We start from the raw sequence: 21,575 nt of genomic DNA, 5'->3' as shown, positions 1-21,575 counted from the left end.
TGGACCTCAGTACGTTCTGGGCACATCGATTGTGATGGCAGTGCTTAGTACTTTTTCGGTGGTTGACAGTTATCTGTGCGGTTGTTGTGGCTGCTAAGCATATATTTTACTATATCTATGCGAATGTGTTGGTTTCGGTGCGGTCTAGTTTGATATCAGGTTCGTTCAGGGGCTTTTAATTGGGTCGTTAAATGTTTTCGTTCGGCATTCGTTGCGTTTTGGGAACTTTTATCATGTGACTAAACGAACTCTGAGTTGTGTGGAGTGTGCGACTCTTCAAGGTGCCTCGAAGAGCCCGAGGCGAGTCAAGAGTCAACTGCTTAACCCATTAATGCCCAATCAAATTCAAATTGTGTGATTAGATATGCACCGTAGATCTAACGCGCTCTCTCTCTCTCTCTTGCTCTTGGGTGCCATGTGTGACCTTCAATCTGCACTGATGAGGGGTTAAAGTCGGCGCGATTTTAGGGGTGGCTTTGTCGGCTTACACATGTAACTATTGTTGCGCCCTCGAGTGTGGATTTCGTTACGGGGGTTGCTCAGTTTCCAGCCCCCTGCCTGATGGGTTTATTAATATCGGACGCTCCTCCACTCGCTAAATGTTCCGTGTGTGTTTCTGTTCTGTGCTGTTCTGTTTCTGTTTGTTTCTTTCGGGGTTTAATCACCGAGAATTCAGTGCGCTATCCCTCTTTGAACAGAGGCAGAGGGTTGTTGTTGCCTTCTGCGATTTGCAAATGGTTTTCCACGTTTAGGTTTTGTTTTTCTGTCATTTACTCGTTTGTATCACATTTTTATTTCCCGTGTGAAAATCGCAAACAGTTGAGGGAAACAGGAAGTGGCCAGGAGCAGAGGCGAGGGATTCCCCTTCAGAAACGGTGGGCATACATAGGTAGCAATAGCAATATTTCTCAAGTCCTTACGGTGGTTGCTTGATGGGCTGTGATTTGGTTGCCTCGGTGGTTGATTGATGATTGTCTCGCGCTTACGCAGTTTCCGTTTTATGGGAATCCCAAGTGTGGGGCGGTGGTGGGTTGATGACATTAGAGGGTGTTTACGATAAGCTCAGGGCGTTAATTAATCGTTGGATTGATCTGGCGAACCGGAATTTCAAACAGTTTCAACTTTAATTCTTTACACATTTAAAAAAAATGGGAAATTTTGAGGCTTGTGCTGACAGCTCTTTTGGTAAACTGCCAGCGAACAGGGTAATTTTAACACACTTGTAAGATTTATATCTGGTATTGCTGTACAAATTTGAAAGGGATAACAAATATGGAACTTGAAAGGATCTTGAAAGGTTCTATTTGCTGAATGGTTTGCCCTCTTATCTTCCGAGAATGTCAATTCCCACAACATTCGCATATTCTAAATAATTTTTCACCCATCGAGAAGAATGAATTCTCGAGATACTTCGAGGCACTGCACTGTTCAGTATTTTCTTGGGAATTTCCTGGCGACCCAAAGCGAAGTGCAACTACCTGTTTTCTTGGGTTAAGAGCTGCGACTATTGCAAATGGGTTAAGGTTTACCTGTGGTCGGCATATTTCATTTTCTTACTTTAAGCCCCGTACCTTTTCCGTTGCTTTCATCTTCTTTGCAGCGATGATGAATTACAAGCGAACCGAAAAAATGTCTGCCGAGAGTTTTCCCATTGTCTGTGGAAAATAAGAGGGGGAGTTCGGCTGGGGAAAAATGCGTGGCATGTGAGAAAAAAACGGCAAACGAGATACGGCAGGGAAAATGGTAGGGAAAACTGGAGTGGGAAGAGGTTGCCTCGCTTGGAGTGACCTTTTTCTTATATGTATATATTTTTTTGGGTTCCCCCTTCATCTTGCCACAAAAGAAACTAAAACAGAAACAGAAGAGGCTACAAACACATACACACACACGAGAAATGGGCGAAAACATTGTCGAACTGAGAAATAAGTGACAGACTTGAGCGGTGTTTTCGGTTGTTCGCTTGTTGGGTTGCTCGTTCGCAAACGAAGCGGATCGTTGGGAAAATTTCTTTCTCGGTATCGATATACCCACTTCCACTTCCACATCCACAATTTACTTCTCGAGAACGATTCAATGGAAAAGGAAAACTCCGGCCACGAATACCTACTCTGCGTAGAAAACAAAGCAACAGCAGTAGGTCGAAATGTTTCTGGACTAAAACCGAATGCTTTCTTGGCTTCACTTCAGATACTTTTCGAGTGTATCTGTATCGGTGTAGCGTTGTATCTGTGTGCCTGCGTCTATTTGCGTCTGCCAGTGTGCGTGTCAATTATGGGTCAGCTGTGCGTGAGAGCGAGAGAGCATTAAGCGAGGGGGCGGCGCTGGGAGGCGGTCTAACTAACAGCTGATGTGGGAATTCGGTCAAAATGAAGCCACCGGCTGGCTCTTTAAAGTGTCTGAATGGGTTTTCCCGGCAATGAGGGTGTCTTCGCATTTTATAGAATTTAATTTGGGCGGTTTCGTTAATTTACTGGATATGCTGGTGATTGAAGTAAATGTTGATGTAAATGTAGCAGATATAAACCCCATAATTTGTTTATATATTGATAATTCTTGCGACTATGTTCGTTTGATTTTAAAGATATGTGGTAGCAGTAGCAGTTGTTTTTATGCTGCCTAATGAAGTAATAACAAACAATTCGAAAAAAAACACCTCATAAAATGTATGCCAATTAAATATTCCAAGTACTATTTAAATCAAACAAATACTATTTTAAGCAGTTGTTTTTATGCTGCCTAATGAAGTCATAACAGTCAATTAGAAAAAAACACCTCATAAATGTATGTTAATTAAATATTTCTGTCAAGGTAATTTGCTGTCTGGAAATTACAGGAATTAAATGAATTCAAAATTTCCTTAACAATTTTTAAACTAACTAAATATGCTTAAAAAATGTTCACCACACAGCTCGAGAATATATTTGTAACTTTTCTTGCTCAACACTTAAAACTAATTCAACTATACAACTATTTATATAAATATGCATATGATTCAAACAACAAACAAAGCATAAGGAAAAGACACAAAAAAATTTACATAAAATATCTAAAAACAAAAGCACATTCCATTTGATTATTTTGATTGTTCGTAATTTTGATACAAGCACAACAATTAAAAGTTTCTAGTGGAGAAGAAATAAAATTGTTGATGGCCATAAAGAATTTTTGCACTTTGCGTTTATAAATTGTTTTATTTTTAGCCAGGCGTGGATTATTTTTAGCCAGCCAGATTTTATTGACTGTCAAGTTGAGGAGCGCACACAGACAAAAAGTTGAAGTTTAAAAATTCTTTTGGCTCGTTTGCTGTGATTTTTTATGTTTCTCTATTTTTTCTGTTTTTTTTTTTCATTTTTGGTTTCTGTTTTGGTTTAAGTGGAATTTATTTTTAGATATTTTACCTAAGTTTTCTTTTTCTTTTGGGTTTTATGGCAACAGCGCGTGGTGTGTAAATTGTTGTTGTTCGTAGTTGAAGTTAAAGTTGTTGTTGCTGTTGTTGTTGCAGCTGTTTTTTGGCTGGGACAGGTGCACCACGTGAAGAAGAAGAAGAAGCGACAGCAGCAGCTGTGGAACGCTATCTCCCTCCTCCGGCTTGTTGCTGTCTCTTTCGCCGCTGTTATCAGTTTATCAGTTCACCAGAAGGGTTTTCCTTCTCGTTTGCTTGTTTGTTTGTTTGCTTTGGTTTGGGCACTTTTCACTGTTTGCTCTGCAGTCTGTTTTCTCAATTTTCAATTTTCAATTCTTTCAGAGGTTCTTCAAAACTTACTTTTTGGAATTGCGCTTCGTTGTTTGTTTGGAATACATGGGAATTTTGTCAACAATCAATTGCATGGCATCAACAAATACATGGGACAACAACACTTGTCTCTCTGTGTTGTTGCTGCTGTTGTTGTGGATTTATAATTTGTTGATGGGTGTTTTTTTGTGTTTGTTAATTTTTGTGTGTTTCGAAATGGTTCACTGCAGCATTTTCAAACACTCACTTTTTCTTACTTTTCACTTTTTGTTCACTTTTTGCTCATTTGTTTTTCGTATCTTTTGTTTGTTTGTCACGCTTTCACATTTGTTTTGGGATGTTGCACAAGTTTGTTGTTTTCGTTTTTTCTCTTCCCTTTATGTATTTTTCTTTTTTGGTTGCCTAGCAAATTGTTGTAGTTTAAAAACGATCGAATTTTGTTGAAGAAAATTTTGCGATTTTTGTGCTAGTTTTAAGTGATAATACTGTTGTTTATAGTAATCCAAGTGGTTGGTGTGTGTTGCTGCTGCTAACAGGAACTATGTGGCACTTAATCCAAAAAATGTGCTGTATTTTGTTTGCGTTTTTTTTCAATTTGTTAACTTTGCCACTTAAAAATTGGTTGCTTATGTTTTTTAATTTTTTTTTTTTTCGAAAACTTTTTACGCGATTTTTCGAAAATTTCTGATAACTGTTTCACTGAGCCGTGGCTTTGAGATTTTGGCCTGGCTTTTTGGCGAGCTGCGCTTTTCGATTCGATTCAACCGAACGACGACAACGTTCGACGGCAGCCAGAAAGGAACTGAATGAAGTTGGTATTCATTCCAGACGTCCGGCGACCGTATGCCGTGCAGCCGAAGCCGACTTCGGCAGATACAGATACAGATGCAGATGTATCTGTACAGTACGCGCTCTCTCGGGTTGATTTATTTCAGGTTGGTATTTCGGATTTCGTATTTCGTATTCATTTCGGTCTGTTAAGGGGCGACGACGCGCGAGCACTTAAGTAAAATAATAATTATGTATACGTATGTCAATTTGTTTGACTTCTTCGCCTCGCGGGCCCCTTGCTGTTGGTTTCCATACGAGAAAGAGGAAAATAGTAGCTTTTCTACTCCGTTTTCTACTACCTTTTGGTCGGCTCTCTCTCTCTCGGCAGCATGTCGACTGAAAATCATACCTTTCTGCTACCTTTTTGCGGGCAGCTGACATTTATTGGGTTTGTTTTGAAAGCGTTTAATGGCTGCATGCGTGTTTGCGAGTGTGTGTGTGCGAGCGTGTGTGAGTGTTTGCGTTAAGTAGATTTTTCAGCACATTTGTCTTAATTGTTGTGATTTGTGGTTGATTTTTGAATGATTTACGGCGTGTGCAGCGCCATCGGGATTAATTGTTTTTTAAATGTCAGCAGGGCAAGAGACATTTTTTATTTTTAGTTGGGTAAAGCATAGCATATGAATAAACATTTATTTTTTTATGGATAATAGCTATTGTATTATGTAGCATTTAAGCATGTGCTAAATTTATGCCCAATCGATTGGTATAATAATTTAATACCCGTCTGAAAAGTTGGCAACCCTTTTACCGAGCAGACCGCAAAATTGAAATACTTTAATTACCCGAATAAAAAACATTTAACAATTTAATCTGAGCATATCAATTGCCCACACACGCAAACATACACGCACACTCTCTCCTCTCTCACGCTCTCTCTCTCTCTGGGCCAAAATCCACTCCCAATTTATCACTCAATTAGCACAGAAAAATGTAGTAGTGTATTTACTACGCTTCTGGGCTCGGGCCCTCGTGCCATCTCTTTCGCTTCGCATATACCCATCTCTTTCGCCGTCGTGGCACAGCGTGAGAAACTCTCGTATCGGGTGTTCATCTCAATGAAATTGTAGCATATTTGTTGCCATATCGAGATTAAATTTTCAAAACACAAACGAGCACAGCACGAGAGAGCCAGAAAGAGAGGGCGCTATGCAGCGCGAAAGAGACAGCCTGAGCCGAAGTGAAAGAGAGAGAGAGAGAGAGCGAGCGAACGCAGTTCGTTTGCGTTTGTATGCGTGGCTTGTAAGCTTTTGTATAATGTTTGAGGTGGACACACAATTTTCGGGCGGGGAGTACGAAGGTGGTTCCAGTGGGTGGTTGGGTGGCTGGGTGTTTTGTGGGTGGTTCGTTGGGGTCGCGATTTATTGATGACGTCGACGCCGACGGCGACGACCACGACGACTGCGCTGCGACGACCGTGTTAATGTGTTTGTTGCTCTCTGGCATAAAATTATGTTTTATTTTATTTAACATGTTCTGCCTCGATTTTTGGCAGTCCTTGTCATAATTCCCATGAAACGTCGGTGGATTGAGCGAGAGGGCTAGCGAGGTCCTGGGCGAAAGGAAGTCCTTTTTTCTGGCTCGAGTGCCAGGCAACAACAATCGCTGACGACGATGATGATGGAAGTAATGATGATGTTGGTCTGTTGGCAGAGGCTGCTTCATTGGGTTATGCTTATGGGTTTGTGTTCGGGTTTGGGTTTGAGTTTGGGTTTGAGTTCACATTCACACACGAGTGGCTAAAATCCCTGTGTGATTGTACAGTGGTCACTCGCTATTGAACATTGTGGCAGTACATATTTATACAAGAGAAGAATTTCTATTTATTTATTTAGCATTTAAATATTATATTATAAAATATTGTTACTAAATACAATTGTTCACTGGGCATTTACATAATAAATAGTAACTAAATACTATTTTTCACTGAACGAATTGAATATATATTTTACTTTGGGATTTCTAGAGTCCGCTGGTTAAGTGTCGCACATTCGAGGGAGCACTGTGCTCATGAGTGTGCGTTTGCACGGTGTGTAAGAGGAAGTGTACAGCGTTGTAGGCAGTCGTCATCGTCATCGCCTGCTGCTGTTGCTGATGTTGTTGCTGTTGCTGCTGCTGCTGCTGCTGCGATGCTGCTGTTGCTGATGTGCCGATGTTGCTGCCGCTGCTGCTGCTGCTGCCGCTGAGGGCGAGGGTGGGAGAGGGACAATGGGTCTGTTTGTTGCTCGGTACCCGGTTGCCGGTCCTTTGCCTTTTCCTCCGACCCCGTTTTCCCCATCCCGCCCTCCTTGCCATGCATGTCCCTCATCCTGCCAGTATCTGTATCTGTATCCGCATCTGTATCTGTGTAAATGCGTTGGTTGTTGGCTTGTTTCGTCGCTCCTCCCCCTCACAATGGCACACCTCCCCCGCCCCTCACCCACTATGCGTGTGTGTGTGTGCGTGTGTGTTGTGTGTTGGTTCCTGTGCCTGTTCCTATTCCTGTTACTTTTACTGTGACGACAACGGAGACCAGAGCACTGTGCACTGCATACAGGGTGTCCCAGGACGTGTGGGGGTGGGCAGGACTATTAGCTAATGGTGGGGAAAAAGGTTCACCACAAGGATTGTCCATTTAGATCTATGCCGGAATGTTCCACAGTTTGGAAGGCAGAATAAAATCAGTAGCATATTATAAATGCAATTCCTTGCTTGGGGCTCATTGTTTTATTTTTGATCTATTTTTGATATATTGTACCTAATAATGATTTTAATTTTATTTTGTCTCTATTTGTCACTCCAATCAGTGTACCCATAAAATATGTGATATATGTTCATATAATGTTAAATAAACATGTTGATAATTAATGACTTTGGGTAGTTGATTAAATGCATTAAAACAGCATAAATCTAAATTGTCATCCAAGTTGTCAGTATAACTGGCTTACGAATCACCCTGTTCTGGCTGCCAAAAGCGGCTGTAAAAACAATTTAATGCATAAAACGACAAAAATCTGGTTTTCACAAAAACCGAAAACCCAAACCAGCAGCAGCAACAACAAAAGCAAAAGCAAGCGACGAAAGCGCTGCCACCAGTTGTTGGATTTGAGCGGGGAGGGGGGAGGGGGCTGCGATGGGGGGCAGCTTGCCCCCAGGGGGAGTTAGGAAGCTGATGTTGCTGCTGGAAGAAGAACTCGCAGCAGCAGCAGCAGCAACACTCAAAGCAGCAACAACATTAGCAACAGCAACACCAAAGCCAGCAGCAACAACACTTGCAGCAACATCAACAACAAATGTTGAGATTACGTTGAAAGTAACTGCCAACGGGGGCAGCGACGCCAGCAGAAGCAGCAGCAGAATGCAACGCATTTGGACGAGTGCAGCACTAAAATCAATTATGTAGCCAGCGCAGCAGCAACATCGCAGCAGCAGCAGCAGCAACATCAGCGACTGCAGCAGCAGCAGCAGCGTGAAAATAGTAGTGAAAAAAAGAGAAATAGCAAAGCAGCAGACGATAGCAAAAAACGATGGGGGAGGGGCGGAGGGGCGGGGTGGCAAAGGGGCAGGTGGAAAGTAGGGAAATGGTGGCGTAGAAGAGAAAGGAGGAGGGTGAGGTGGAAAGTGGGCGGCCAGGGGGCGGCGCAAGTGTCTGTTTGTCGCTGCGTCGGTCAGTCGGCAAATATGTTGCGCATTTGTGAGCGAGTGAAAGAGAGCGCCCTATGCGGTGCGACAGAGACAGCGCAGCATCGTCAACTGCTGTTGTAACTGTTATTTTGCAGCTACAACTGCTGCTGCTGTTGTTGTTTTTGTTGTTGTTGCTGCCTGGGGGGTGGCTGGGCGGAAAAGCGAATGCTAGTAAAATGCGTGCAAAGGCAAAGCCAGAGAAAGAAAATAAAAACCCAAATGAAAAGCTGAAGGGCGAAACTCGAAATACACTTATAAAGCGATTATACTCGAACTCTTTGAAGGGGCGAAAAAAAGCGTCCTGCGTAAAAGGGAAGTACGCACAGTTCCGAAATAAAATTGAATAAAGAAACTGCATTATCAGTTGAACGAAAAATATTTATTATAAACACTTAACATCCCAATCTTCTTACAAACTGTTGGTATCAGGAAGCTTAAGGATAAGAGTTCAAAAAATAATATTTTTGTAAGATAATAATATTTTGTAAACAATAAAAGAAGGAGCCACAACAAACCGATTACAGATGATATTGCATAAAGCACTAAGTGTCGTTTAAATTAGTGTTTTATTTTTGGACATATTTTTAACAATTGGCCACTTAAATATTTATATTTTAACCTAAGAGCTAACTAATTGTAGGGTAGTAAAAAGCCACCCACAAAAACGAAAAAAAACACATAAAGCCAAAAGCAGCAGCAGTAAACGATGAACTTTGCTGGCTGCTTTTGTTGCTTTTTGTTATGGATGGTTTGGGTCTAAAGCAGACACCTTTCCACGTGCAGGTCGGTACACCCCGCCGACCGCCCCGCCCCACCAAGACCCCAACCCCCTCTAACCCTCCCCACCCCCTTCTTGGGTCTGCAGAAAATAATCAGCGAAAAACGTAGGAGAAAAAGAGCGTGCAAAATTATGCTGAGTGCTTGGCTGGCTGCCACACAAAGTGAAAGAAAGGCAACGACAACGACGACGTCTTCAACGCCAAAACCCCCCACCACCCCCCTGGTCCACTCTGGCCCCTCCTGACCCCCGTTTCGGGCGCCCCTGGACAGCCCTCCAATCGCTGGGCTCTCCTTTTTTCACGAGAGCAGCATAAATGCGAGGAAAAAGGCAGAGAAAGAGGAAAAATCAAGGAGGATCTTGGTTGGCGGCAGGGTCGTCGGCTAGGGGTGAGGGGGCTTGGGTGGCTCTTTGCCGGCAGATACTTCGAGATTTAGCCAGCCAGCCCGCCCCCCCACGCCTCCCCCCACTGGTTTTCATGCATTTTATCAGTCGACGCTGACGATTTTCTTGGCGTTTTTATTTTTATTATTTCGTCTTTTTTTTTCCTCTCGCTCTTTGCTCGGTTTCGTTTATGATTTTTTTCCTCCGCTCGGGGTTTTTGTTTTTATTTGGGTTTCGTTTTGGGATCGGGCAAATGTATCTGTATCTGTATTTGTATCTTTATATGTGGCGCTGCGGCCGCTGTTGCTGCTGTTGTTGTTCTTGTTGCTGCTATTGTATCGCTTTTGTATCTTTTAGCGCTGTTTTGAGTTAAGCAATTGATGGATATGGTTTATTTATAACGCTTGGCGACCGAAACCGAACCGAACTGAACTCAACTGAGCCGAACCTCATCATCCTCTCCATCGCATCGGCGGCAACCTCATCATCGCCATCGGAATTCCGACGACGTCGAGCAGCTCGCACAATGAGTGCGGACGTGTATCTGAGTATCTGCAAGATACTCGTACTCATACCCGCACTCACTCACTCACTCACTCGCTCGCTCGCTCGCTGCCTGCGTTCGATAAACGTAAGCGTAATAATATTTTATTGAAATTTGTTTTCTTGCCTGTACTTGCCTCGCTCTCTCCTGCCCACCCCTCCTCTTACCCACTGTCTCTCCGGGTATTTTCTTTTCGTTTCGGGTGCACCGTAAATTATTTAAATTTAAATATTCCACTCGATCTGTGTTTTTTATATTTCTGATATTTATCGAGGTCAAAAATGAAAAAGAGCTGCTCTTTTAATCCAATCACTTTGAAATTCGAATTAAGATCGGCATGAAGTTATGTTTAATTTGAAATTAACACAGCAAAATTGTCAACCAATTTGTACAATTTAATCTTTTAATGGAAAGTAAGAAAACTCTTGATATTTAACACTATAGATTTTAGCAACAAACATTTGAATGATACTATAATAAAATAAAGTCAACAAGGCTATAATTTTACACTTTCTTAATGATTCTTAATTTAAATTATAATATAGTAGTAATAAACTGAAAATTTGACCCAAAGAAAAATTAAATAAAATATGTACCAATTTTAAACAATTTCAAATGAGTTTGCATTGTGTTCAGTGTTATGGGGACTTTTGTGGGGACTGAGGGGCCTTCATTTCTTTTGTCGCTGCTTGCTTTTTTGCGCTCCGCTATAAGTATCTGTTGGATAAATATGAGGTTAAAGCGCTGCCTGCTGCCTGATGCCGTCTGTCTGCCTGTAGTTTCTTCACTTCACCTTAGTTCAGTTCACTTGCATCTGTATCTGTATCTGCACCAGAAGTATCTGTATCTGTACCTGCAGCTGTAGCTGTAGTAATACCCAACTCGAACTCGAACCCAAACCCGCACCCGTATCCGTATCTGAATCTGTATCTGTATCTGCATCTGCATCGGTGTGTTTTCCATTGGGTCTCTGCTCTGGAGTCGAGTGCAGCGCATTTTGATTGTTCGCCTGCTCTTTTGATGAAAACATAAATATCACAACGCCGCCGAGAGAAAAGAGCCCGAAAAAGAAGCCTCAAGACATCCAAGAAGTGGATGAGGATGAGCCACAAGGCGATGGCGATGGCGATGGTGATGATGTTGATGGCTTCCACCATCGGAATTTCTATTTAGCTCTCTCGATTCCTGTTCTCGCATTTGGAATGAATGAAAATGTTTTTCCTCTTTCCCGCTCTCTTTTTTTCAATTTTGTGAGCGTTACAACTTCTGGAGTTTTCTGGGTGTTTTTTGTTTTTTGCCTTTTCCGTGTGCGGTAAATTGATACGGCAATGGTGGCTTAACACCGGGCGCATAACTTCTCTATTAATAAGCCTAATTAAAGCCACAGAAAACACCATTTGGCCTGGGCCATTCCTGCAGGCAGGCTTAACAGTGTTAAATTGGGTTTTATTAGAGATTAAAATTGATTTCGGAGTTTCGGCAGCGAGATGAAATATCAGGAGATTGAAAATTGGATTGAAGATTTAATTTTTCCGTTCGTGCAACGAGATCAAATTTCAGGAAGTGGTGGTTGAAAGTAATTGAATTTTAATGTTATTGTCAGCAAATGCTGAATACAAATTATAATGGGAGATTATGGAAATGAGCATATTTTGAATATAATATTATGAAAAAGCGAATCCAACTGTTTATACTACTCCAAAATGGTAGTAATATTAAGTAGTTTATGAAATGCCATTTTTATTTTGTATTATTTTGTAGAATCCTCCTTCAGAAGACCCTATTTTGTTTGTCGATTAATTATGCTGCCCCCCAAGAAATGATTGAGCACGTCTAAAAATAAGTCGGATATCAGGGAGAAAACCCATAAATTTTGGGGTGAGTGCGAGTGAGTGCAGTACTTCTGCATACCCCTCATTTTATGACCCTCCTCGAATAACTTAATAATTATTCATGCAGTTACCCGACGCAATTACAACAAAAGTGGATGCCACATGCCCACGCTTCAAAAGCGCAACAACAAGAGCGATAAATAAAAACAACGATCGACAAAAAACAAACAACGAACAACACAAAGTGAAAAGTGCGTTGTACATAAATGAAATCGAAACGAAACGAATAATAAATGAGAGGAAGAAGGAACGACAATACTTTATATAGTTGAATGACTGAACAAACCCGTCAACCACACCAACGACGAACAAATTAACACACAAAATACTTATGCGCAATAACAACAACAATACCAATACCAACAACAACAACAACAACTTGCCCTCTTCGCCAACAAAATTACCTTAAAAACACCAAACAAGCTGAAAAAAAAGGAAATATGGAAAACACAAGCCAACAAAAAATCTGAAAATAAAAATACATTAAACGAAATAAGATGAATACCAAACAAATAAAAAATTTATGCGTTGCACTTGGTTGTGAAGAGTGCGAGGGGGATGGGGCTAGCGGTGCGATAGAGACGGACAGTGAGGGATTGTATAAATGGAGGCGAGCGAGAAATTATGCCACAATCAAGTACAACACAGCGGCAACAACAACAACAAACAGAGAGGAAAATTCCTTCGGAAAAATGCGTGGTGATGGGAAAACCGAAGTTAGAGATGGTCAAATTTATATGGGATCAGATTGGGCAAAGAAAATCTCCAAAGGAAGCCATTGGATTAATATTTATAATTATCTGATCTGATCGTATATAGAATTAATTTTTAAAATACTAATGGCTAAACACAAATTTCTTATTTTAAAAATGTTTGCAATAGGAAGGGTTGATTCAAATATAACAGCTATGAAAGAATGTTTTTAACTACTGAATACCACTTGTTAAGTTACTAATAAATGCTTACTAATAATAATTTAAGTCTGCCCTTATTGTTAATATTAATTGAATTAAAATTAAAAAACAGTTTAACGCCACTTCTAATTTTAAGTGAACACTAAATTAAACAGAATACACAATTAACAGCCTTTTTCCCCAAAATTATATGGTGAGTGATTTCTTTGTCATCTAATGAAGGTAATCCAAACAAACCCTAAGTTCCCACCTTCCAAAATCACCGTCGTCATAGAATAATCCACTCACGCAGTCATCGCCCAAATGGATCAGTCAGTTTGCGATCATATCAGCGCAGAGAGATATAGTAGAGCAGATCACCTCCAAAACGCACACAGATACGGGGCAGATGACGATGGTGTTTGTATTCCATCGCGATGATGATCATGATCGGCGGTCAATGATAATTCCATTTTGTTTTGTTTTTGCGTTTGCATGCGACGCCGAATCGCTTTCGGATTCGGAATCTGGATCTGAATCTGAGTGACTACCCAACTGCTGGCCTACGAGCTAATGTATCTGTATCTGGGAATTTTTCTGGGTATCCGTGTATCTTTGTATCTCTGTGTCGGCTGGCACAAAACAAGCTGCCGCTGCCTGTGCCGCTGCTGTTGCAGTGGAAGATGCTCGAATGCAATCGGCTGTCTGCTTACATTCCATAGATACACAAAAATAAAATGCGGCTACAATAAATAATATCTAAGGAGAGGGAAGGTGAGAGTGCGATGGAAAGCGGTACCAAAGCGGCTGGGTTAGGTAAAAATCAGTCCACCCCTATACCAATTTTCCACTTCGCTTCGTGAAGTTCTCCCCCTGCACCGATAAAACATTATCTTTCATCATAATAAACGGAGATAGCACTTAGGTTGGGCAATTACCAATAGGCGGCAACACCTCGGCGCAACTTCACTTTGCCGTCTAATTGCTTAACAAAAGCTTCAATTAAACACTTCAAAGAGCTTATTACAAACCAATAAACCGCACCACTCACCAAAGAGAAGCCCGGGGCGCAAAGAATCCGCAGTTCCTCAGGCGGAACGGCGGCGAATGTCAAGGATACGCCACAAATACAGATGGAGATGCGAACACAGTTGGAGATACAGATACGGATATAGACACGAATTAAGAGCCAGTTTCACAGATACACTCGCGGAACAAAGAGAGCACGCTCCACTCCATTCAAGTCCACTCCATCGATGTTCTGGATGGCCTGGAATATCGCTTTACACACATGATATAAGTGTCATGACTGTGTGGCCCGATAATTGTCTGTTTTGTCTGCCGTTTGTTGACTGCCTTTCAGTGTCCTTAGTCCTCTGCCCTCGGTCCTCTGCGCCCCAGCTCCTCTGCTCCTGCAGCTCCTGCTTATCCTGTCTAGCCAACTCTTGATGGTGACGCAGTTGTGCCTACTCGAGGCTTCTGTTGTTCCCCGGTTGACAAAAGGCCTTCGAGCCTCTTCACATGCCTACGAACAAGCGATGCCCCTGTGCGGTTGGGTTTTAGTGGTGACTGATCCTATCTACACTGTGGAAAAAGGGTGCCTGCTTCAAGATTAGTAAATGACCAATCTGTATCATTCCTTAAATGATTTGATCGTGGGATTTCCATATTTTAATTAAATAAGGCGATCATTTATAGATGCAAATGACTTAGAGTTCATATTGTAATTGATAATGTTAGTGGCTACTATCAGTTGCCTTAAACCCATTTAAGCTTGTTATAAAATATTTATTTATGAAATTTCAAACTTTTTGGATTCTTTCAAATACTGCAAATTTCCTTTCAGTTTTATTCCAAGTGCTAGACTTAGATTTCTGCAGGCAAAAACCTTTCTTTTGCAATACGATTGTTCACGTTTAGGTATAATTCATTCGGTTTCTTCTTAGTGCACCTATATCTTTATCTTGGTGGTGGCTTTACTACTTTCCTTCACTTCTTTCTTCCCTTTGCCTTTCTTCTTTCTATTTTCGATCTTCCCTGGGTAGCGTTTTATTGGACTCTTAGCGGTACCTAATGTACATCCTGTTGCGCTCTCGCCGGCGATCAAAACAGGGTGTCTTATCGGAGGAACATCCTTGTTTGACTACCTGAACAACTTCCGGCTCAGAGGTCGTTTTTATACTTCCCATTCATTGACTCATTTGCATGATGACGATGGGAAGTCGAGGGGTAGATCATGGCAGCCAAACGGAATCTCTTTCAAGTCAAAGCTCAAACTCGAAATTATTTGAACGGCAATCATCATAATCACAATAATAACTTCCCTGCGACGCACATGTTTGCCCGTGTGTGTAAGGGTTAAATGTCCTCGCTGAGGTGTGGGTTGTGCACACCCCTTTGAGACCCCCTTCCACCCCTTCGAGCATCTTTTGCCCAGCAGCCCCGTGTCTGGTTATGGTTTTGGTGTTGGGGTTACTTCGGGGTTCATAATGCCTGCCTTCTTTGAACTCTTTTTGCGTCATCGTTTGCGATTAAATATACCAAACAAAAAAAAAATGAACGAGGATATACATATGTGTGCAAACGTATATAAACGCATGGCCATTTACTTATGTTGGTAGGTATATACCTAGAAGTCCATGTATTTTTATTTCAGCTTTTACTTTTTATCGGTTTCGCTTGTTTTGTTGTCGAAGAAATCCTTTTCTGCCTTTTTCGCTTACTTTTTATGGTGCGTATACAAAATTCGAACCTTTTTTTGCCAGAGGTTGGGTGTGGGGTGTACCCGAACACACGCCAAATGTAACCTCAAAGGGTTAAACACGCAGAACGCAAAAGCTAAAAAAAATGAACAAAAATAAATACAAAAACGAAGGACCAACAAAAATATGAAAAGCAATAAGCAACTTCGATGGACGTGAAAGGGAATTAGTATTCAAGAGACGACGAGATACCCACTTTCAGCATAGAACATATGCAGGGGGAGGCGAGAAAATACCCTGTAAAAAGGAGAAAGAACACTACAACAGAAGTGGTATTAAAAAAGAATAATCCAAAAAATGAATACGTCTTTTCAGATTTCAATTAACAGCTGTGCAAAGTTTTTATTGATACTAAAAGTGAGGTAAGAATTGGTTAATTTAAATATACTTATTTAAACACTTTTCTGAAATAAGCATTCAACTTGATTGAAAGAATTATATTAAGTTGGATTACAAAATTCTTTAAAATATTTAAGAAACACGCACCTTTCAACCTATTTCTTCAAGTAATAAATAATTTATCCATCAACCAATTTGTATAGGTACCGATCCAGGATCCATCTCACTTAAGTCAATTCAACGCAACTTAATGCTTGGCTCAAAGCTCTATTCATAACCAATTCTGTCTAAACAAACATTTTGATTGGAATCTTTCGAGGAATTCCCGAACCCTAACCAAAAGGGGTGTTTGTCTTCGCCATTGTTCGACTTTGCTCGACATTGCTACGCGGTGAGATCGCTTCATTATCATTGAAATCGCTGGCATTATCAGATAATTAGATGGAACAATTGTCTCATTTATCTACACCAAATAACGTGTTGTATGTCATGGTCTTACCTAAGCGAGAGACCCGAGAAAACCTCCCTCCCTCCCAGCAACCCTCTTTCTGGGCTCTTGTGTTTGGTTTTCAGTAAATTTGTTTGCTAATAGAATTTGAAAAGAACATTTGCCACGGAGGATAAGTCGCAGGGCGGTGAAGTTGCCCCGGTATTACGCAATACCTTTTGTCAGGGTCTCGTTTTCGGTTGCCGTCTTCTGTACGGTCCCAGTCTCATGTAGATTTCTGTGTATTGACTTGAGATTATCGCACGCCGGGGTTAAAAACTTCCAATTTAAATTCAATTTCCGTGCAAAATGGTCAAAAATCTGTGAGACAAGAGGTAGAGAGGCAAGTAAGTACCGTGCACAAATAAAAACCCACCACTTAAGGGTTTGCCAACTGAATCCGGAATGCTGAGTTCTGAGTCCTGGAAGCTGAATGCCAGCCGGATATCAAAGCGCAGACGAAGAGAGATAAACAAGGAAGCCAAACAGGATGCATGACCATGCAGGCGAAGTCACTTCATTATCGAGATTATCGGCGCAACTTCCAACCCTGTAGAGGCATCAATCCTCAGACTTAACATCTACATCGTGGCACAGAAAGAAAAATTATCGTAAAAGTGTCATCTATTTCGATTTCGTTCAGCTTATGGAAGCACTTATGTGTATCTGAAGACACAGTGATGTTTCTATTCCGAGTCTAGAGAAAATCGATCATTATATGATTACAATTTGAATGATTTGTACACCTGGTCATTGCAAGTGTTGCTCTGCCATCGAAAATGTGGCTTATTCTGCACATTTTTAGTTGTTTGGTTAATAAGGTAATTAACTTTCCACAGTGCACATTTCAAAACTAATGAATCGTTTTCCTCCGTGCACAGCCTCATCATTCTTCCCGAAACCCATCCCCTTTGTCGCCGTGGTCCACATCCTTGTGTGCATACGTTCGCGCGTCAGCACAAATGTCAAACCACTCACTGAGCCCTGTGGTGGTGATACGGTGGTGGTGGTGGCTATAGTGGTGCGGATGATGTTCGAATGGCGGGGTTGGTCTCCCGCTTCGCCGCCCGTCCAGATCCGTTTAGGTTCTGGCTTTGCTGAGCGCCTGGCCACGGGTATCCTTGAGCCCTGCTCTTTGCGAGTCGAGCCCCCAGGACAGGCTAATAAAATTTGCCAGGCAAATCCGCAACAAACCCCGAGAAATCGCTGCTTCGAAAAGGGAGCTCGAGGCGATCTACTGAACGATGCGATTTGTGCCTGCCTGACTGCCGGCAGCCTAAGCAAATTAAAAGTGTTGAAAGTCAGCGAGGGAAAATTGGAAGGCATAATGAAAGGAAATTGTTTCAAATTGTCGTCCTTGAGGAAATGCTATAGGGTAGCATATACATGGATTCTTACGTTGGAATCGGTCTCAAACTGAAATGAGTCTTAATTGGCCAACGGATTGGGCAGCCGCTTGCTAAAATTATGTTTTATCGAGTTTGATTAGCAGGGTGCACTTACTTATATTGTGACATGTGTTATATAAGTTCTAAGTAATTATGAATAAACATTGACTTTGGTACTTATAGACAAATTTATCTTATACAAAGACTTAAAAATTAAACATGTATAAGATAATTATTATAGCATGTTGACTATAATTATTATTTTTTGAATTTTAAGAAATGAAATTTAAAGAAAAAAAAAACGTTTCAAACATACAGTTTATTTAGCCACTCTGAATAAATTAAGCAGAATTTAAGGTGTAATTAAATAGTTTGCATGTTTACTTCGCCCTGTGGTAATCGAATTAGTTAATTACTAAACTCGAACCCTTTTATGAAGATGTTCTCTGCCTAACCAGTAAAGTGACCCCCACAACTATTAAATTTCGGTGTAATAATCAACCACTGATTTGTCAAATCAATTGGGCAGTTACACTCGAAAGTATCTCGCATCTCAGGTAATTCAGCCGAGTACTGTTGCCATTCGGAGATAGGAAATGCTCATAAAAGTTAATTAAATGCAAGGCAAAGCAAACAACAATCAGGGGTACGAGTACCAGGGGAGGAAGAGGAAGTGGAAGTGGATGTGGAAATGGAAAAGAGAACAGCACAACAAAAGCGAGAACAACGATGGCAAATCAATGGGCTAAGTGAAGGCAACGTAGCTAATCGATTCATTTGGAATTCAATACACAAACACGTCGGACAAAGACGGGTAGCTAGGAGCAGAGACGGGGCGGTTTGGAAAATCAATATGGAAAAGCATAAATGGCAACACGCTGGCCAAGTGTCAAATGGGGGTATGAGCCAGCACTCACCCCACACACCCATCCCACTCACCCAATACCCCCACTCACCCCACTTTGTGTGCTGAAAATGCAATTGCAATGGAAACCGAAAAAGCCGTCAACCACCAGCACCACACACACTCACGGTCGCAGCGAAATGTTGACAGACAGTCGGGCAGAATAGATATGCACAGCAGCGGTCACACGAATAGGGCTAGTTGACTAAACAAGATTTAAGTTAAATTTTAAAATACAATTTAAACTATGATTTGATAAGAGCTCTTTAATAAAAACTAAATTTAGCAAAAATACTTAATTTAAAATTAGTTCATATTTGACCAAACGATTGTGCTGCTCTATAGATTAAATATTTATGTAAATAATTTAAAATTTAAAGGCTAGCTGTCTTAGAATTTTAAGATATTGCTAATAAGATCTGTACCACCCCTTGCATATTATTGTTTTAATGAGTTTTCACTGAGACTCGTGCATATTCAGATTTTAAAGAACTACTACAATTCCTTCCTTATCTGTTGCATGCACTCGTAAAATGGTACAATACCTCCTGGTTATAAGTCGACCGCCCTTTCCACCCTCCAGCACCCACTCGCTCCGCCGGTCTGCCATTTTCAATTTATTGTTATTATTAATTTTGATGCCGAAAAAGGGATGCCGTGCCAGACCGAAAGGCACGGAAAAAAAAAAATCTAGCGAGGGCCATGGATGGGATACCATGGACGGATGGACGGATGGGCCGATGGGTTCGGGAGGTCGGAGGTCGGGGTAGGAATCGACTGGCAGTCGACGAGTTTATTTGTGTGAAATTCAAATGTAAATACTTGAGGGTGCTTAAGGGTGTCTTTAGGGGTTTAATGCTCGACTGCTACGCAATTTTTCTCTCTTCGCTCTCCACTCGTGTATTTGTGTTTTTCGGTTTCGGTTTTGGTTTCGGTTTTTGGGATTTGCCTTTAGCATGCCACATGATTCTCCGGTGGTTGGGCCTTCCATTGTGACATGCTGCACTCCCAGTCAATAGATGCCCAAGTGCATGCGGAGAAAGTACGTATTTGTATCTCGAAAGGCATCAAAGGGTTGGGAAATGGATTCGGGGAATTCGAATCCATAGGAAAATGCAGCTGGGAAAGAGCTTATCCTTGAAGGAGCTGATGGGGTTTGGATTTGAGTGGTTGGCGGTTTTGCTGTTGGGTATAATATGTCAACATGCGTATTACATATGATTTGGTAAGGAAACCTTTATGAAAATATGCTACCATATTTTGAGAAGCATTCTGATAAGTACATTTTTTGGTTCCATAACTAAATGGTCATATATTAAACAATCGTAAGCAATACTCTTTTCCGTTGTAGTATACCACTTATAAAGTTAAGGTAAATCAAGATGCTTAATATCTTCTTTAACCTTTAAGTACTTTTTATTTTGCACACATTTTTAAATGCATTAAAAAGATAATGAACTAATTAAGAATTCCATGTGAAGATGCAAATTTAGCTATTTTGGTGACACTCTCGTAGAGGGTACTTTCCAGCCGTGTATACAAAAGGGAGACCTTACATCCACCTCACCATTCCCAACTGCCTTTTGTTTCTTGACAATTTCGTTTGCAAAGACGATGACGACAACAAAAGCCACCGTCAAAGATTAGTCATACGCAGTTGTTCCGTGGACTGGAGTGGGTGACTCTGAGGGAGGGATTCGGAACGGGATGGAATAAAGTGCGGAGGTGGAGTGGAGATGACGAGGACAGCGACTGCGGGACGCCAGGCGACATTCATTTCAATTGACACGTGCACAATCTGCCCGTTCCCGTCATCCAGAGACAGCGGAAAAATGTTCGAGAATCGGGCGAGGCGAATGCGAGAAGCTGGGATTACAGCCGGAGAATGGAACCGGAGTAGGAGGTGGAGGAGGAGATGGGAATGGGGACGGAGATGGAGCCTCATGAATATGAAAATGTCTGACAGGAGCTAAGTAGATGTCTCCTCGCACCTTGACAGGAGCTGGAGATCCGGGAGGACGTTTTGCTGGCATCAGCATTAGCTTTAACCTCAAGCCAACGAACTTTTTGCTTCATCTTTTGTTTATAAACATTTGTGTACTGGGAAAAAATGATTAGTTTGTATATATAAGTAGCTATTTTAAGCGCTGCTACTGATGTTTCATCCAACTGAATTTTGTAGAAATATTTGATGTATATGATAAAAATTATTATCATATTTTAATATATGAAAAATGTGTTATTTTTAAATTGAGATCTTTAGTTAATAATCCTTATAAGTAATATGTTCGATTGTTTGCTCAATAAACGGAAAAGTTTATCATTTGTTGTGATACAAACAGTAATTTGAGATATTTTTATAACAATGGAAATACGATTACTTTTTTTTCCCTGTGTACAGTCATTTGGCATTTTTGTCACCCAAACATAACAACGGGTGGTGGCGCCCTCCACCCCGCAAAGCGGAACGATCTTTTGGCAGTATTAAAAAATTATATGCCAAATCGAAAGTGCATGTTTAACATAAACAGCGACAAAACTAAACGAGGCGAAGAACAACAGCTGGAGTTTAGGGAGTATTTCTAATGCCTTTTTTATTCGCTGGTCACCCGCTGGGCCGTTTGGCAATCTGCTCTTTTGATTTGAACTCCGTTCTAGTTCTTCGGCAGTTTTCCAGTCGTGTTTTTAACCCTTAAGTGCTATGACATTTATTGCCATTTATGAGGCTCGTTTTGGGGGTTACGCATATGAGCCGGCGGGCATTGTTGTTCCGGCATCGTTATTTATGGATATATGTATTTAATAAACTCCGTGGAAGGACACTGAATCGAAAATTTGTTCATTTGCCATGGTAAATTATATGGTTGAAGAGCAGCGTGATAGTGAGGGGGTGAGTGTAGAGGGCTCTATGAGAGATTATTAAAACATATTATAGGGTAGGTATTAATTTAAACAATACGCGGCTTAATAAACAGCA

The 21,575-nt window shown here is 41.2% G+C and overlaps 1 protein-coding gene and 1 long non-coding RNA gene across 5 annotated transcripts in view; one reads left to right on the top strand and one right to left on the bottom strand.

The window, feature by feature from the left end:
- The window catches only part of LOC6737578 (zinc finger MIZ domain-containing protein 2), a 38,821-nt gene that overhangs the window by 11,983 nt on the left and 5,263 nt on the right, over positions 1 to 21,575 (bottom strand). Inside the window, exon 1 of one of the 3 annotated variants that reach the window (XM_016171286.3) lies at positions 3,399 to 4,574. The exons of 1 other annotated variant lie outside the window; for it this stretch is intronic. Coding sequence is in view for 1 of the 2 variants with exons in the window: in XM_016171287.3 (XP_016031369.1) it covers positions 3,764 to 3,828 (65 nt within the window). In the remaining variant the exon portion in view is untranslated. Of the gene's footprint in view, positions 1 to 3,398; positions 4,575 to 21,575 lie in introns of those variants that run through there. One more of the 3 variants, XM_016171287.3, reaches the window with a different exon arrangement.
- On the top strand, positions 9,650 to 12,805 carry LOC27207308. 2 transcript variants are annotated; one of them, XR_001600359.2, is made up of 3 exons: positions 9,650 to 10,020; positions 11,695 to 11,811; positions 11,893 to 12,805. It is a non-coding gene; the product is annotated as an uncharacterized LOC27207308 (long non-coding RNA). The 2 variants fall into 2 exon arrangements; XR_005544057.2 differs by lacking the exon at positions 9,650 to 10,020 and adding an exon at positions 11,194 to 11,245.

Source organism: Drosophila simulans, chromosome 3L (assembly GCF_016746395.2).
Source record: "Drosophila simulans strain w501 chromosome 3L, Prin_Dsim_3.1, whole genome shotgun sequence".
NCBI lineage: Eukaryota > Metazoa > Arthropoda > Insecta > Diptera > Drosophilidae > Drosophila > Drosophila simulans.
Note: the sequence above shows the minus strand (reverse complement) of the source record. Positions and strands in the feature narration are given on the sequence as shown.